The sequence below is a fragment of the Amblyomma mixtum genome, chromosome 2, assembly GCF_055824585.1.
Source record: "Amblyomma mixtum isolate Tamu chromosome 2, ASM5582458v1, whole genome shotgun sequence".
In the NCBI taxonomy this organism is placed as follows: domain Eukaryota; kingdom Metazoa; phylum Arthropoda; class Arachnida; order Ixodida; family Ixodidae; genus Amblyomma; species Amblyomma mixtum.
The window spans coordinates 291,848,045-291,867,072 of NC_143013.1; the positions used below are offsets into that span (position 1 = coordinate 291,848,045).

At 45.0% G+C, this 19,028-nt stretch overlaps 1 protein-coding gene across 1 annotated transcript in view; it reads right to left on the minus strand.

Annotated features, from left to right (window-relative positions):
- Nucleotides 1–19,028, minus strand: part of Mer (ezrin/radixin/moesin family protein merlin) — a 39,346-nt gene that overhangs the window by 12,298 nt on the left and 8,020 nt on the right. Inside the window, exons 5-15 of the mRNA XM_089574410.1 lie at nucleotides 18,132–18,283; nucleotides 16,960–17,035; nucleotides 16,253–16,387; nucleotides 15,645–15,719; nucleotides 14,962–15,075; nucleotides 14,044–14,166; nucleotides 12,589–12,720; nucleotides 11,748–11,833; nucleotides 10,654–10,765; nucleotides 8,848–9,035; nucleotides 6,674–6,833 (exon numbers count right to left, since the gene is read on the minus strand). Of these exons, the coding sequence (XP_089430536.1) occupies nucleotides 6,674–6,833; nucleotides 8,848–9,035; nucleotides 10,654–10,765; nucleotides 11,748–11,833; nucleotides 12,589–12,720; nucleotides 14,044–14,166; nucleotides 14,962–15,075; nucleotides 15,645–15,719; nucleotides 16,253–16,387; nucleotides 16,960–17,035; nucleotides 18,132–18,283 (1,353 nt within the window). The remainder of the gene's footprint in view (nucleotides 1–6,673; nucleotides 6,834–8,847; nucleotides 9,036–10,653; nucleotides 10,766–11,747; nucleotides 11,834–12,588; nucleotides 12,721–14,043; nucleotides 14,167–14,961; nucleotides 15,076–15,644; nucleotides 15,720–16,252; nucleotides 16,388–16,959; nucleotides 17,036–18,131; nucleotides 18,284–19,028) is intronic.

Genomic DNA, 19,028 nt, shown 5'->3' on the forward strand with positions numbered 1-19,028 from the left:
TCGGTGAATGTGTGTGCCAGTATATTTCATATAGTGGACTGGCAAGGGTTTGATTTTTTGCAAGCTCAAGCATCATAGGGTTCATCTGACATGAAGAAACAGTGGAAGTGCCACAGAAAAGCAACAGATGTGGTCCCTGTTTGGACAGCAATTAGGAGTAGGTGCCAAATAATTATTATTAGCATCTGATGCTCAAGTACAACCTCGTTATATGACGAACTGAGGCACTGCCCAATAGAATGAGGCACTGTCTTCTTGAATCTGAAGTTACCGGTGGTCCTTACACAAGTTTGGTTTTTTGGTTTTATTGGGGTTTAACGTCCCGAAGCAACTCAGGCTATGAGGGACGCCGTAGTGAAGGTCTCCGGAAATTTCGACCACCTGGGGTTCTTTAACGTGCACTGACATCGCACAGCACACGGGCCTCTAGAATTTCACCTTCATCGAAATTCGGCTGCCGCGGCCGGGATTGAACCCGCGTTTTTCAGGTCAGCAACCGAGCGCTGTAACCACTGAGCCACCGCGGCGGGTCCTTACACAAGTGAATGAAAACAAGTTTCTGATGCGTACGACTAACAGGCAATAAAGAAAGAAGAGAAAATTCCCTTCAGGCAATAACTCCCAAGGATCGAAGTTTTTCAAATTAATGAGCATGCTCACTATCAAATCGGGCTGTCAAAGCAAAGAATTAGTAGACAGAGAGCATTTTGAGAACATAGTGAATAATCTTAAGAAAGTAATGTAAATGTAATGTGAATATTACTTATTAAATGAGCACAATGTGTGTGAACTAAACAATTTGAAGAGAAATTAGGTTTCTGCCAAAAAAAAAAATGCTCATATTTTTCTCTTTGTAGAGGTCTTTACAGGTTTTCTACGGTATAAAAGGGCAGTTTGTAATGTTTAGGTGCCGGTTATTACTGTACAATCTAGAATCTGGGTCACATGAACCTCATGGGGTGGCAAAAAATAAATATTCATACTGCCCAAGATCCGTATAGAGCGAAATCTCAATAATTTGACTCCCGTTAATCCGGAAAACTGGATATAATTCTGATACTCTATCCAAGCAGTCAAATGTACTTACTATTCTATGGGATGAAACTCTCATTAATTCGGAGAAATTTGGCTGTGCTTGGTAAATTCAGAGAGGTAGCAGAGCTTGCATATGAACAGGATCCAGGGATTGGTTGATTGTGGTGAGTGAGCAAATCGGAACTCTGCCCACTATACAAGCACGAGCGATGCTGGCGCTTAAAGGGACAGTGAGGAGAGCTCTATTAATATTTTTTTAAAAGAAAAATCCGATAGTTCAGCATTTCATGACTTTGTTGCCACTTGGCCGGCAGCGAAAGATGCATTTATTTCTAAGAGATTTGGATTCGAAGTTGAAAAAGTTTTTCCCGCCGCTCTGATTCAAACTTGGGATTCTCCTATGACGACACAGGACTAAGTGACGTGAAACATGACGTGACGGGGACTCCGTGATTTCTGGCCGCCAGCAGTGCGGCCTAGCAGCAGCCGAAAAGAAAGCTACCGCCGGCCGCACGTTGAACGCATCTATCGGCTATTGCGGCCGTTGCTACCGTCGCTTCGTTCACGTTTCCACCGGTGTTTTGCCAGCGTTACGATGGATCCCGCTCTCGAGGTCGTCAACAAAGTTCTCGCAAATAGACACCTCGTAGCCTTAGTCGCTTTGGGACGTTAAACCCCATAAACCAAACCAAACCAGACACCTTTAGCATACCGTGTACTTTGTTACCGTTAGCGGAATACCGGGAGCCCGCCTACCACCGATGAGCAGGCGCTGATTGGTCCCGATGCTGCAGGCGCGCGCGTAGCTGCCGGGTACGTGGCGCCATCTGGCGACGTCAAGGACATTTGCACATGCATTGGCTGCGCCTCAGTGATTCGTAGTTTCTCGTGTCCTAGTGTTGCTTGGTTCTAGCAACACTGTTTTGTCCTATGATGTCATCACGCTTGTACTTGCGAGTTTGGCCTGTGGCGGCGATACCTGTCTTTTGGTTCTTGCTCTTTTCTATGTTACAAGAGCTTTGTTGTCAGTATGAGTGGCGTTTTTGTAATCAGGAGCTGGTATTCTGTCGATACAAGCCAACTTCAATTTCTCCTCAGTGTCCCTTTAACCGAAATGTAACGGTATCATAATCGTCGTTACGATCGCCGTTCGGGAAGGCATGATAGGCATGAAGGCATATATATATATATATATATATATAGCTTTATGTTGGGCTCTGCCAGTTCATTCTTGTTTTCGTTGCACACACATTGTGGACCGTGCTGCCAGTACTTGTGTTATCGCAAAGCCTGAGAAAGTTTTACCTTACGACATGCTTTTTATGATGTGCCCTTTTTTGTGCGTGCGTGTGTGTGTGTGTGCGTGCGCGCGTGCATGCGCGCCCGTGCACAGGGAGGCTGTTAATGCCCCTACTGCCGTAGAGAACGTGTATTGGTTCATACACTATCGTAGATTTTTGCAAGAAGAAATAGGCATGTTGATGTGGGGCACTTTGGCTCCACCATATAATTTAACATTCAGTTAATTCGGATATTTTCTCTAGTCCTGTGAAATCTGAATTAACAGGGCTTTATTGCAACCCAAACATGAACAAAAGCACAAGAAATGCATTCATGGAAATTTATTTATGGCTGACAGGATTTACCATATTTAGTCTTGCAATGAAACCACTCCCCCTTCGTCGTTGAGAATTTAGGTTTTTTTTTAAGCATCAGCTTTCCTGGCACCGTCAACTATTACGAAATCGTTGCATCACACTGTGATACAGCAAACACCTTTCGAAGCGAATGATGCTAAACACCGGTGACATGAACACAGGTGACAGCATGTTTTTGTTGATGATGGATGCACAGGCAGACAGGAAGGACGGGACCACATATACAAGGTCTGTACATATACAAGCACGCTTGCATAAGCCGACCTTGAACCTTCGTGTGCATGCACGAATTTTTTCACGCCTGCCGATAGCGTCAGTCGCTGGGACGCAGCGTTTGAGTGAGGCAGTGCGCAGTGCTCTCGTCGGTTGTTCATTGCGAGGAAAATCGCGGAGGGACAGGAGCACCACTACTGCATCAAATTTTGCCATAAACTGGGCGACAACCAAGTGGAAACCACTAGGAATATTCAGACGGCTTTCGGTGACGATGCTCTGAGCAGCACACAGATTAAGCAGTGGTACAACTGGTTTAAAGACGGCCGCACATCGGTGGAGAGCGAGCCACACACCGGTCGACCATCAACATGCCGAAATGACCAAGTCATTGCCGAAGTGAACGCTGTGGTGATGCGGGACCGTCGTGTGACTATCCGAGAAATTGCGGAAGAGGTAGACATCAGCAATTTTTTTTCACATTCCATTATCACCAAAGATTTGGCCATGGAGAGAGTTGCGGCGAAATTCATGCCGAAGCTGCTCACGGTGGAGCAAAAGCAGCTTCGTGTTGAAGTCTCACAGGACATGCTGGATTCCACAAACAGTGACCCCAACTTCATCGACACCATAATCACTGGTGACAAGTCTTGGGTGTATGAGTGTGACCCGGAAACCAAATCCCAGTTGTCACAGTGGAAGCATTCCACGTCACCAAGACCAAAGAAGGCCTGCCAAATGCGCAGCAACGTCAAAGTGATGCTGACTGCTTTCTTTGACTCCCGCTGTGTGGCACACCTCGAGTACGCACCCCACAGGGTCAAACAATGACCAAAGAGTACTACAGGAATGTCCTCCATCGCCTACGTGATGCTGTGCGGCGCAAGAGACCGGAGATGAGGTCAACAGGAAATTGGTGCATCCATCACGACAATGCCCCTGCACATTCCTCGCACTTGATTCAGACTCCTTTGGCGAAAAACCAGACTCTTGTAGTTCAACAGACTCCTTACTCTTCTGATATGGCCCCCTGCGACTTCTGGCTGTTTCCCAAAATCAAGAGGCCATTGAAAGGAGCGTGATTTCAGACAAGAGAGGACATTATGGCTGCAACGACAGCTGAGCTAAACTCCATTCCCAAAGGGGCCTTTTCGGAATACTTCCAAAAATGGCAGCACCGCTAGGAGAAGTGTGTGGAGTCCCAAGGAGACAACTTTGAAGGTGATTAGGTTTCTAACGCCCCAGTTATGCCAGTTTTTTTTCTTCGGCGAAAGGTCGGATACTTTTCGAACAGACCTCGTATGCCTTTCAGGCACCGCTTTTTGTTTTGATAAAACCTGATTATTTTTTCATTTTAATAGCATATTCAGGCATCAAAAAAGGTAATTTGTTATTTTTCCAGCACGAAAGACCAGCAGGTAAGTTTTTAGAGCTGTGTTCCAAATTCTGCACGTGTATTAGATTTGTAAGACTAAAATTTTCTGATTTGTCAGGTGAGCACCCTAGGGGTCGTGGAATCACTTTTTGTTTCGAAGATGCACTATATGCTCAACTCTGCGCAAAGACAATTGATGTCTTCACTCGCGGCAATATCGGTCTGCATAAAAAATGGCGGGTAACGTGCTACAGCCGAACCCGATAATTTCGAACTCAGTTAGATCAAATTATCTTTCATATCGAAAATTTCTGACCACCACAAAGCTGCAACATGAACGTATAGAAAAATTTACCGCTACATCATACAAACTTTAGCTGTCACATCCGACAGATCAAACTTTGGGCAACACCGGGCGACTCAAGAAGCTGGCTTTCCCTCAACACATCTCCGGGGGTTAGATGATGACGTGGATATTCCATGACGTAGGCGGTGGGCACGTGCCCAGCCAACCAGAATATGTGTTTTTAGAGCTTTGCGCCAGTTGTGCCAGTGTTGTTACACAGATTGCACGTAAAGTGCCTGCCTTGTGCTGCCATAGGCAATTTCGCATGGCTTTCGTAGTCTCTGCGTGTGGTGCGATGGAGGGCGTGGGATGGCAGAACCTTCCCTTTCTAATGAAACTGGAAATTATCAAGAGAGATGAACAAAGTGGGAAGAAATCTGAAGTCGCCGCAACATACAAGATTCCAAGAAGCATGCTGAGCACCATTTTGAAGAAATAGGCAGACGTTTTGGGGAAGAGATCCGGTGCCTGTGGTGCCAGACATGTATGCAAAGCTGCATATAATGCTGAGGAAGCTGCTTATAAATGGTTCCTCAATGTCTGCTTTACCGTAGACAATGGCTGTGCCCACCGCTGCAGTGCTAGTTTCAGCAACATTGCACTTTGTGTCCTGCCACGAAACACTACATTGGTGCTTTAGCCCTTGGACAAGGGAATAATCCCGGCAGCAAAGGTTAGTTGTAAAAAACATGTGATTGAAGGGCTCCTGGAAAAGACCTAAAAATTGATTTTTTAGGCACCCTGTCTATGCTGAGTGGCTTGTGGAAGGACGCCAAAAACGAAAGTATACAAAACTGCTTCCAACATTCTAGTATCTGCTTTGCTAGAGTAGACAGAGCCAATTCTTTGTCGGGTGAGCTCGACAAAGCTGTCGTGGGTATTGATGATTTGTGGAAACAGTTGTCCAAGCTTCCTGGCGCTATTTATGACAGTCTCTGTGGACGATGACGCTGAGACAGGGGTGGAGATTGTGGACGAAGACATCATTGCCGACATCACAGAAAACCAGGACATGGCTGAGCAAATTGTGAAGAGGACTTGAGAGAACCTGCGCCCTGTTCTCCGTGTACTCAGCATGGTTCGTAGATATTGTGTGCCGTTATAAGGCTGTGGTCTCAGCTGTTTGGAGTCCATCACTTACATTTAAAAATGTGTTTTTTCTGATGCAATGAAGATGAAGAAATATATAAATTTATGACTAATTCGCTTTATGATGGCAGTAAGTGGCTACTATAGAAGTACATTTTTTTCCATCTCAATAGGTTTGTATGTTGTCAAACTTACTGCCACTTTCATATCGAATCACATGTTATATCGAATTCGTAAGCATTTTTTGCGAGTTTGATATAGCGAGATAGACTGTACAGAGCTAACTGTTTTGTGAAATATTATTTACTGCGTTTGCTATAAAGCACAAAAAAAAAACATCTGCGACAAGAAGGGTGCTAAGCTGGACTGAAAAAGTGAAATCACTGCTAGGTGCAGTACTTTCTCAGAAAAAGCTGCGAGTTTGCTGAGTACACAATTGTGTACAAAGCGCCTCCCAAACTACTTTTTCTCAAATTGACGTATATACTTTTTTGGAAAAAAAAAAGAGCTTTCATTCTGCAAATGAAAACAGAACTTATGGCCACTTGCCACTGTTCAGTGCTTAAAGTGTGTAATGCATCCCAGTGCCTGGAGCTTGTACTGACAGTTCTGACGAACTAAAGACATTTACCAAAAGGACTGTGACTTCTTATTCCCAAAGGTAGCAGCAGACAGGCATGATGGCAACTGTAGACCACATCAATTAAAACCAAGCTCAGTTTGTCTTACGGCGATGTGAAGGGGTGCACACTGCACGCACAAGTCACGCACACTGCACGTACACTGCACGCACAAGTCTGCTCTTGAAAACTGAGTGAGAAAATTCTTCCAAATCTGGAAGAGGAAGTGACTGCCACACAGCAAAAACAAGTATGCCAGCATCAAGCGGTGCAGAGCAATGGCCTTGGGTGGCAGACAGCGAAGCCCCACACGAGGGCCAAGAAGCAGCAAGCTCACCTTCCTGAGGGTGGAGTACTTGTTCTCGCCGCGCAGCACGTTGTCCTCGTAGATGAGGTCCATCGATGTGAGTTTACCCTCGACCTTGAGGACCTCTATCTCGGACTTGAGCTCCTGCAGGTGCTCCTGGAGGTGCTTGCTCTTCTCCAGGTACTCCACTCTGCATCACGAAAAGGAGAGCAGAAAAAGCTGCAGTTGTTCCACAAGTCCCATTCAAAAGTAAAAGAAGATGGTGTGGCGTGCGGGGATAAATGGAGCACTCGGGACAACCCCGTAAAATTTTTGTGCTCAGTAAAGAACGACTGCTTTGCTCTTTGTGGCTGTTTGGTTTGGTTTGTGGGGTTTAATGTCCCAAAACGACTTGGGCTATGAGGGACGCCGAAGTGAACGACTCCAGATACTGCATAAACACGTGTAAGGGCTGCACTTTCTTTCCAGATTCGAAGGCCCATTTTTGGGGTGCGGCCCATATACGCGATGCACGAAAAAAAAAAAATTTAAATTAAAAACATACCAATCAGAGAATGAGTGGAATTTATACTACATTCAGTCGTCTTCAGACTCCGAGCTGGTGCTGTGCTCTGGTGCATGCTCATTCCGTAAGTTGCGCAATGTGTCCTTTGTCAATGCATAGCCGCTGTTCTGCACTTCCATCACATAGCAGAGCGGCTTTTCTTCCAGTTCGGGAAACTTGCACAGCTTGCCTCAGAAAGTGTGCTTTTTGCAGCTTGTGTTCCTCAATGCATCCTTTTGGTTGCACCATTGTCGGACGTGCTTCTCGTCCATGCTGAATTTGCTGCCCGCTACATGCTTGCTGTGTTCGAGAGAAAAACTCCCAGCCGTGTAACTATTAAAGTGCTCACCCATCGTGCTAAAATTGCAACGCTCGGCGGCAGCACATGAAAGCCATAACTACAGTGAACTACTACAGTACCACATCTCCCGTGCATTTGACTGGCACAACAGCCACAAAAAAGCTGGAGCTAGTGATACTGATGCCGATATGGATCGTGGAAGCTCGTGGTGGAGGAAAAAGTTGATGATGATAATGATGACCTGCAGCTTCGAGCACCATCTGTGGGCGGCGCCTGGAAGCTCTTGTCCGCGTGCGTAGCTTCTGTGATCAAGCGCACCGTTGCTCGCTGCTGAAGCCGATCGTGGAGGCCACAGCGTATGCATTTCGAAGGCTATTCCTGGGTTGGTCGTGGAAAGTTTGGGTGTGGCCCTTACACGGATCTTTTTCTTTTTTTTACATTTCCTTTAGGAAAACATGGTGCGGCCCTTAGAGGGGTTTATAGGGTAATTTTGATTACCTGGGGTTTTTTACAATATTTTTAACGGCGCAAAAAAGGCACGCACACAGGAAAAGACAGAAAAAAATTGACATTACACAGCACGTTAAAGAACCCCAGGTGGTAGTAAGAGCCCTTCACTACAGCGTCCCTCGTAGCCCGAGTTTCTTTAGGACGTTAAACACTCCAAAACCATAAACCACACAGCACAGGGCCCTCTAGCATTTCACCTCCATTGACATGCGACCACCGCAGTCGGTATCGAAACCGCATCTTTCGGGTTGGCAGCCGAGCACCATAACCACTGAGCCATTGGGCGGCCTTTGTAGCTGCGCCAATGCCTGTGGCCAGCAAAAGATGTTTATTGTTGAGAAAATAGGATTTTAAGAACAGAACCTTTTTTTTTCTCCCTGACATTCGACTCTCACTCAGGGTGCGAAAACTAAAAGGGACTCTGTGATCACCCTTCGGTGGAGAATGGCAGTGAAGGTTGCCTCAGAGATCGACGTGAAAAAATTTACCCTGACATCACCGCAGTTTGCTTGAGGAAACAGCAGGTGGCAGAAATAAAAAAATAAAATTGTTTCTGAAGAAAGAGAAAGATGCAGTAATTTTCTCACTCCTCAGTGGACACCTCAACCACGCTATTGGGGAAGGGATGAAGTAGGGAGTGAAAGAAGGAAGAGAAAGAGGAGCTGTAGTGGAGGGCTACAGAATAATTTCGACCACCTGGGAATTCTTTTTTTAGTGAGCACATCAGTGCCTTTTTGTGTTTTGCCCCCATACCTGTCACTCCATACCTGTAACAACAGAGCTTAATGAAGCTCTGTTTCCAGTGAAAGTAGCCTCTTTCTTATTAATAAAAAAGAATGTGCCACCCACCGCTCTTTTTCTATCTCCATAGAGAGCTGTGCCATGTCGGAGTCCGTGGTGAAGTCGCAACTGATGCTGACTGGAGAGTGGAGGACGGGGCTGTCCAGGTCGAAGCTGCTGTGATCCAGGCTGGCAGGCAGGTTGCTGGTTGCTATTGTTGGCACATCGGGGGGGACCACCACCGAGTTGTCATAGGTCTGCACCACAGCAGGCATGAAACAAAAGGAAAAACAAAAATGTGAAGCACGTGAAGAAAACATGAACTGGACCTAACACACAGAGCAAGGGTCTCCAGACTATGCTCTGCAGAACATAAGGGTCCCACGGACTGCCGTTCGGACTCCCCTAACACCAAAACTGAAGACTTCATGCCCTTTTCTTTAACGCACCTTAATTTCGCCACTGCCACACTCCTATCACGTTTACATGTATAGAATGCAACTATGAATATAATGAGAGGGGTGTGTTTGAGACGTTACGAAAATGGGGAAAAAAAAAAGATCCTCGCCTGTCCGAACAACTATAAGCCGGGAGATAGTAAGAAAAGAAAAAAAAAAAGAGCGACTGTATGCAAAAATATGAATGCAGCTCTTCTGAAATGCATGCGACATCATTATGCACAACAAAGCCTCCGACGCATTAAAGCATGCACTCTCCCGTGCAGGACAGTCGCTGTCATTGCCGTGTGCCACCACAGCTTCATGTTTCGTGCTGCCCAGTGCTGTGCCCGTTCACACTTCTTTCCTTTCTGCCCTGCACTGAACTCTTTTGGTGTCTTCTCTTTCTCAACAGTTTACACCACTTTCTTTCCACATTCACAGCCACCCTTTCCTTTGCATGTGCACGAGTCCTCGAAAAGTAGACTTCTACTAAGTTTGGGAGTCTGGTGGTGAAGCTTGCTGTAGCTATCTTGAGGACTAGCAAAAAAATCGCGCCATGTCCGTACCTTGGTTCCGAATATAATGCGAGATGAGCTCTCAAGCCTTTTCATTATGTTTGTGCAAGTACAGTAATTATGCACTCATTTGCGTGCAGAAATCCACTATGCCACAATGACTTACAGAAACCTGTTTCCTTGCTGCAGTCAGGAAAAAGTGACTAATGTTGGTTTGGTTCATAAGGTTTAACGTCCCAAAGCAACTAAGGCTATGAGAGACGCCGTAGTGAAGGGCTCCGGAAATTTCGACCACCTGGGGTTCTTTAACGTGCACTGACATCGCACAGTACACGGGCCTCTAGAATTTCTCCTCCAAAGAAATTCAACCGCCGCGGCTGGGATCGAACCCACGTCTTTCGGGTCAGCAGCCGAGCACCATAACCGTTGAGCCACCGCGGCGGCAATCTAATTTTGGAAGTTCCCTGATGGTCCACATATATGTACAGTCACGGACGAAACTTTGCGGGATGTGGATTCCCAGAAAAAAAAAAGGTTATTCCTGTGCAGTCGGGCAAAGCAGGTCAGTGAAAAGTACTGAATCACCAGCAGACATGCGTACTAAACTCAGAGGGAAGTACCAGCTGAGAGATCAGCGTGGCAATGCAGTAATCAGAAATAATACTTTTTCCGCGAATCCACATCCCACAAACTTTAGTGCATGACTGCACTTTTTATGAAAACAACACACAAAGCCAAGAACATGAATGCACGAGACATGCTGCTACTGCTACTGACTCTCGCCGCTGTATGGCCCCTTTGATAAAAATTCCTGCAGCATATTAATGAACTTACCTGGATGATTAATAAATGTGACAATGGCAACACAAACTAATGGCTAAACAGGCACAACAGAGAGGGAGAAACCAGGGGGTACGTACTGTTCGTATTTCATAGGGGCTCCTAAAAATTCCCAGAAGCTTCTCTTTGGCTTGCTTCTCAGCGAGGCGGGCTTGGAAAAGCTCATCCTTCAGCTGATGAGCCTCCTGGGCCCTGCAGACACACACACACAGAGTGTAGTGTAGATGAAAAAAAAACAAAACAAAGGCGATTGTAGTTGCAGTTTTTGTGCTTGTAGCAAAGCACACCTTCATCCTGACAACCTTGACCCAATGCATTATGCCTAAAGAAAGACTCAGCTATGCCTTCTTCTCTGGACAGGTAAAAAGCGATTCAATGCAACGAAACAGTCATTCTGACCAACAGGGCCAATGCAAAATCATCTGCTGTTAGCAGAATGACAGCCGTATGACTTTTTTTTAAAAAGAGTCCGAAGGAGATAGTTATGTTCTTTAGCCCATATCCCTATATTCAGTGACCAGTGATGGGTACTACATCAGTGCACCATGGTGAATGCCACAGTACTCTTCATTAGTAGCGATACTGCACAGTAACACTGTAGTAATAATGCAAATTATAGTCTGATGATACTATTATTATGACGGTGGGTACCGTTAAGCTAAGTAGTAGTGCTGCTACTCTGTCAGAACAGTAGCAGAACTGCAGTCAGTAGAGAGCAGCTGAATGACAGCAGCATTACAACCGCTACCACTGACAGTAGGACTGCAGTGACTCTTTACGGCTATAGTGCAGGGGTTCTCGAACTGGGTTCTATGGAACCCTTGGCCCTTGGAGTGCTTTCTGATTTGCCCGGACACCTAACCCTAATCCATGCATGCCTTAACCCTCACTTTTTTTTAACCTACTTTAACTTCACTAATCATAATGTTAATTGCTAATGGCAAGATGCACCATACAGGCAGTCATTATTGTTGAATTGGGGCGTTTTTGAACGGCTGTACATTTCCATGCTTGCTAGGCAAGAAGAGGTAGAGAGAAGCCAAAATGCATGGGGTTCCGCGAGGATAAATGAAGACTGAAATGAAAACTCCTGCTATACTGCACTCATGGCTGATACAAGGCAGCAAAAAAGAACCTGCATGACCCCATCCCAGCAGTTTGCAAGCTGCCTTACCTCCTTTCAGACTCCTCAATCATTCTTGCCGCCAGCTGCTCTGCTTCCCTCGCCTTGCGTTCCATCATGATTTTCTCCTCTTCCGTCTGCAAAACAGCCAGCACACGCACTCTCAGTGACAAATGACACGCACCTTCACTTGAGCAGACAATGTCCGGCCAGAATCAAACATCAGCAACCTACACAAGCCAAAACTGTGTTCATGGATGTGAACAAGAGGCATGATTCAAGCCTCATGCCTGGGGCACATTAAAGGCCAAGAATTGTAAGTACCCAGAAGCAATGTAATGTAAGAATGCTACTTCAATATACCTAGAGGAAACGTTCAGGGTGGAGTAGATTTCAATTAATGCACCTAGTGGAGCAGCACCCCTGATGTGCAACAACATTGATGTGAACATGTATTTCTCTAGTGTAAATCTTCACGCCTCCTGTTTATGTCTCATTTGTGCCAGAGTGCATCGTTGTTGGCAGATTTCTGCGAACATGCATTTTTGTTATCAACCTATGTTCCCGAATTCTACCGCAGCCCCCTCAAAGGAGCTAGCAGTATCTGAAAACAAACAAACAAACAAACAAACAAACAAACAAACATTCACCTCAGTATAGCCAGGTAGGTGCTGGCGAGGAATTACCCCTTCAAACAACAATGCGATTTGAGTACATATGAGATATCATAATGACAAAGTAACTGCCTAACAGACAATACACTGCCAGTACATCCATGCTGGCATGAAATTTTCACACATCAATGCAAGCCATGAAAATCAATTCTTGCTGTTCCACAAAGAATTCCAGGCTGTCTTCACAGGGCTGTCTTCACACACCCAAGTTGGCCTACCTTGATGGCACTGATTTTGATCCGCTGAATCTCAGCTTCTGCCTCAGCTGCCTTCTGCGTGAGCAACATGGCCTCTTCTTCAGCCACACGAGACTTCTCGGCAAGCAGCTCGGCAGTCTCCTCTGACCGCCTCTGCAAGGGCACGACAATGCCTTGTTTGTAATTCCCACTGCTGCGAAGTTGGAAGATGAAAATCTCAAGAACACATAAAGGAATCGGGAAATAACAGGCTGGCGAAAGCAATATGAAAGAGCATATTGCCTGTCTGTTACATAGAGAGAAGAGAATGAACAGAATGAAGGGAATGAACAGCCAAGCAAGGCAACAGTAGCACTGCCCTCAGAGGGCTGAGTTTTTCCCAAAGATATGTTTTTGTGAGCCAGACCTGTTCCAGGTCCCACAGAAACCCATGCAATGCAAATTCCACTGTTATGTCACAACTGTGGCAGTGTTCCTGCATGGCACGTCACTAATCTATTTTCACGATAGCGGTTTATCCAGTGTTGGCATTTAAACAGCCCAAGTTCAGTGCATGGAACATCGATGGCACACTGGCCAAAGCGAGGCTCTACACTCCGTCAGCACTTGACCACCACCGTGCTAGCTGGCGCCCACGCCGACGCCACACACACTTACGGGCGATGTAAATTTTGAGGTTCATCGCCGCTGCGATGCAAGCGTGAAAGACTGAAGGTGCAGAAATGGAACTAATGCCACGGCAGAAAGCACTCGGGCAGCACTGTACAAGCTCTGGTTGTGTGGACTGTCTCTGAGGATTTTGCTTAGACCATTTGCTCTTCTTCCTGGTGCCCGCAGCTTAAAAGACGCAAAGAAACAAGTAGCACACAGAAGCACATGTGCGCTGCAGCTTTGCCCGTTCTGCTCGCGCCCCTTCTTCGTCGCTGCCTCCCTTCCACCAACAGAAACAGAGAGCCAATGCAGGGCGTTTAGAGCTTTCTGCGCATGCAGAACGATTGCAAGAGCCACAAGGCCTCATGAATTCAAAGCAGCATGTTGCGCGTACAACATAACAAAAAGCAGTGTACAATTTTTTCACATGCGGCATTTGGCTAAGACGTTTCTCGGCTGGAAGGTCTTGTCGTGGTCCCATGCAAAATGTAGCAGCGAGCTTCTACCGCATGTGCAATTTCTTGCAGCTACTAACTGTACTGTTTATTTCCATAGGGGACAATATGTTTTGTGACAACACATTTTTCTGCTTTCAAAACTGTCTTCTTAGAGGCTCTGTCAAGACAAGGTGCAGCAGCCTTGAAGTGTTCCCATACCACTTTTCAGGAAACACTAACAGCTGTCGAGCCATTCAGTGACGCCCTTGTGTTCCTCCCGGCACAAGGGCGTCAGTGACAATAGCCACGAAGAGGGCGCTGCTCCCCCCTTCTCCCATGAGCAGGGAAAAATGCAAACCCTGTGCCCGTTGTGAAACTGGACACGCACCAGGGCATCATGGGCGACCCTAGCTTCTTCCTGGTACTGCAGCAGCCGCTGTTCCAGCTCAGCTTTCTCCTTCTCGACCTCCTCGCGGAGCTGCTTCTCCCGGGTCAGTTTGTTGCGCTCCATCTGCACACACAGTCGGCCACCACACTTCACAACTCCCTCCACAGTGAACTCCTTGGGCTACATGGCAGATCTGACATCTCAGCTTACACTTTTTTTTTATTGCCCGTTGCAAAGGAAGTAAGCGCACGGATGCAAGGTGGTAAAAAATGTGAAATGAAAATGGTGAAAATGCCCTCAGTGTTTCAGGCTGTACACTTATCTACTGGACAGCCCACCAGCACAAAACGCGCTAAGATTTGTAACCAATCATCTGTGAAAAAACAATTTCTGAGCTTTGCTTAACAACCAAAAATAATGTTTTATATATAAACAAAAAACAACAAAAACAACAACGAACTGACACTTTGAAGCTGTTTTTTCTCATACAACACGATACAAAAGGCACATCTGTCACATCCCTTTGAGATTCTTTTAAAGGAATTTCAATATTAGTATTATTTTCCCGCCTTTCTGTTTTTAATCTTGCTGCATTTAACCTTGTTTTTTTCTTTGCCTACAAATGTGCCTAATCGTTTTTTATTCCTGACCAAATTAGTGCATAACACTTTTTTTTCTCTCTCTTTGCAATTTTTAAATGGCAATTGGTAATGTTTGTCACTGCTGATTTTCTCAATTTTGTTTTGTCAATTTTACTATCCCTTGTCCCTCAAGACATTTCAGGCAGGCCTGTAACCAAAAATCTAATACAGAAGCTAGAAATAAAGATTATTATTATTATTATTATTATTATTGTACCTGACTCCAACGCCCATGGCATCAACTAGTATAGCGATGTGACCATGCATCCAAACTTGCCTGCCTCCGGAGCTTCTCCTCTTTGGCCTGTGCTTTCATCTGCTGCACCTCCATCGAATCTGGCTTCCGGCGACGCATGAACAGGTCATGGTTGCCAATGCAAAGATCCAGAATCTAAGGGAGCAAATGGTGCACAAATGAGGAGGCTGCAAGCCGCCACCAGTTTCTGAACATAATGGTTTCCAACCCCCCCCCCCATTCTGCACAGAGGGCTTTCAGGTGAACACTGCTCATTGTGCCAATGTTTACTGCATTTGGCCTTTAATGTGGGTGGCATCGTTTTATCAAAAGTTCTCAAACTTTAACTTTCGAGCTAGCTCTTCCATGCTGTTTGGATTCCACTAGTGGCATCCACCTCAGCACTTCCACCTTCGACCACATTCCACTAAACATTTGTTGCATTTGTTTATGATAATGCCCAAGATTGATGATAAGTGTTTACTGCAGCTGTTTATGTACTGCCAGGATTTCTCTGTGTCACAGCACAGCCATGATGACAGTGCTAAGACTAGCCCATGCTGCCATAATCCAGGAATTGCTTCCGGCAGCAATGCATATATTTTACACTGCGAATAGCAAAACTAGTGCCCTGATACGCTATAACCTGCTGACAAGAGGCTTTTCACTGGGGCCGGTTACGAGGGTAAAAATGTTCTAGAGCATGGTTAGCCACTCTAACTCACCAGTTTGTTCATTCGTATCTTGCAGGAGTAGAACTGAAAGCAGGGGGCCACCTTGTCCACCGGCTTGATGTTGAACTGCAGTTTTAATGGCAGTGGTCATTATAGAAATTAATCGCCATCACAAAACACCCCAGATATCATCCAACCCCTGTGATTATGTGATGTTAGGCATCTTGCTTGAATCGTTTCGTTTCACAAGATGAGACAGTTCCCAAACAAATGCAAATGGTCTTCATGACTTTTCGTGCACTTTGGCTTGGTGCTGATTGAACACTGCTGAGCGCAAATTTAGAGCATTTAATTTTATTTTGCTTTAATTCATATTTTTTTTCCCAATTAACTTTGCAAATTCTGCAAACCAAATCTTTCAAGAATGCACTGCTGAGCTTCAATGAAGTACTATGTTCGCAGTTGCAAGATATTCACTTCGATTTGAAAATACTCACTTCACTTCAAAATTATCCAAGCATGAATAATTATTCACGTTATATTCTCTTAAAACTCAAAATTCACTATTTGCATGTGTCTAGTCTTCAGCCATATGATGCTGCCAAGAACCACACAAGAGCGAAAAATTTTTGCAACAGTAGAGCACACGTTCAGCATACCTTTTTGTCATCAAATGAGATGTTGCGGATCTCGCTCCAGGGAAAAGAGATTCTGGGACAGAGCTTGTTGTTCTTCTCGTAGATGTTCAGGCCCAATGCAGTGACTCCAAGCCAAAGGTCTGTCTCTTTCTTGTTCTGAAGAGCAGAGTACATGCCCAGGACAACTCAGCATATTCTATTTGCATCATCAAGATTCTACTGTATGTACACTGCATCGCTTGGTACGCGTAACAGCAAGCACCGATTAGTACAATGCACTGAAAATTCACCGAACATTTTGACCCGTGTCAGCGCAAACTGCAGCAATAGCTGGTCTGCAAGAGTGCTGCTGCAAAGTGATAATGCCTATCTGAGAGGATAGTTTGATTTCGACCATGGTGAACGACGAAAGCATGCTGAGCTCAAATTTACCATGGAGCTGTTTTATATATGCACATCACAAGGAAATGCCCCTCTGAACTTCTGCTTTGTGCTCTCAGTGATGCTGGCCAATCGGAGTGGTTTCCTCCCCTTCTCTCCTCTGCGCTTGTTACCCGTGCTGATGAATGGTATTATTTTTGAGGCCGTCCACTGTGCATGCAGACACCCTACTACTACAACTAAGCTACGAAACATGGCAACGCGGCACTAACAGCTATCGATGCAAAATGTGCACGGTGCATGCAGCACGGGTTGGTCGCACAAAATATGATGAAGCATTAACTTACACTTATGCGGAAGTAGTTAACACCATACATGTCCAGATCCTGGGCAATCTTCAGGTATTCCATTTCAGCTTCATCCCTAAGCCATACAAACAAAGATTCTTTTTAAGAACCATCTTTCAGGTAGCAAGTATACTGCTAAGCTAGTCGTTCATGCATAACATAGTAAAAGCATAGAAGAGTAAGAAGTACACACATACGATACATAGCACAAGGCTTACAGCTGGCGTAAAAATGGAGCACGAGACAACTGCACTTGCGACAAAGAAAAGCTATTCTCATGTCAACCATCTGCCTGACTGAACAAAGAATGAGACCATTCTCTTGGGAATACTCAAAACTATGGGGTGCTTCAATCTGCATTAACACTTCAATCTTTAAGGGAAGCACGGCTTTCAGAGGTGAAATTTTTTTATTTTTTGGTACAGAGCGCTGCAATTTGGCACACTTATTGGGAAGTGCCCAGAATAAATATAGGCAAGTTTTCATTTATGTCTTCACTAGTATTGACATTAAAAATTTTTATGCGCTTCATTACTATATACCAAACTTGTAGAAAGCCTGGCGTGAAAACAAAACATGGTAGGAGCCCACAGTCACTCTGAAATTTTAGCCAAAGAAATGAATCTTCAAATAGCTTTATCAAGCTGAGTTTTTTTTTTACACAGAACATTATATCCATGCTTGCAAATGCACACATTACCGTCATGTCAAATCAGTGACAGAGTAACTAAAGTATTCCTCCAGAGTGCTTAGCAACTGCATGTTACAACTGAACATTATGTTCAGTTATAAACAATGACATGCCTGGCATTGCAAGCAGAGGAAAAAAAAATTGAAATTCTCCTACCCATATAAACTATGAGGCAACAAAATGACTGTACCTATGAAATAGAGTAAAGCAAGATTTTGGGCTAGTTGGAGACACACTGACAGAGAGGCACAGAGAAGGGCAGAAGCACAGGACGAGAACAGCGCTGGTGAGATGGGCATTAACTAGTCTACACCCTTGAGTACGCTATTCAAATAATCTTACTGTAGCCAGTTAGCGCTAGCTTTGTCCACCTCTTCTACTCACGAATTCTGTGCCGTGCTTCCTTGTCAATGAACTAAAGACGTTGCCATTTTTAAAAAGGATAAAGAGAGAAATGTCCAAAAGTGGCTCCTGCTCTCACCTAGTCATGCCCCGGTGATCAGCGTACCAGACCTTGATGCGCTCTTCCCACATCTCCAGTGTCATTTGGTACTGGTCAATGACCCTCTGGGGCAGCAGGTCATCATTCGCCAGCATGCCAGGTTTGTATGTTGTCTCATCGTAGTCCCCATACTGAAGAAGAAGCAAGAGAAAGAAGAAAAAAAAAAAGCCTATTTACAAGATAGAAAAACCTGAATGCAGTTTCCATGACTTCCGGACAGGGAGCGACCAGAACACTACAACAGGAAATGCAGTTTTCTTTTTGAGTGTGTGAGTTACTACTAACACTTGACAGCTTATTATTTATTTATTTATTTGGAATACTGCCAGCCTCTGGTTGAGTCCTTAGCAGGTGGACATTACATGCATCAGAGTTAGCAAAAGATAACATCTCTAAAAACAGCTCTGCAAAAGACAACAATAACCTAGACAATTCATAAAGCACAGAAAACTGAAAAGGAGTTGACAGATTTGCACAAGTGCCTTTCAAAAAGACACACACAAGTTCAAAAATGTAAACATGGGCACAACACACCTACTATTCCAAGAAATACATGCACGCACGCACACGCACGCGCGCACACACACACACACACACACACACACACAAAAGAAGAGTTCCTAACCACATCACTAGGGCTTAAAACAGCGCATAGTTTGGAACAAAAAATTTAACATGAATCAGCGTTAGTAATGCATTCGTCCAGGTGGTTCCATTCTCTTGTTACTAGCGGGAAGAAAGGGTGTTTGAAAACGTCACTGCGATATGGCTATTGTGCGCCCAAATGTGTGAACAACCAGGGCAACCTATTAAATTATGAATGTGAGTACTTTTCATAGATACTTCTATTAATATTAGTACAGCTAACTGCTAATT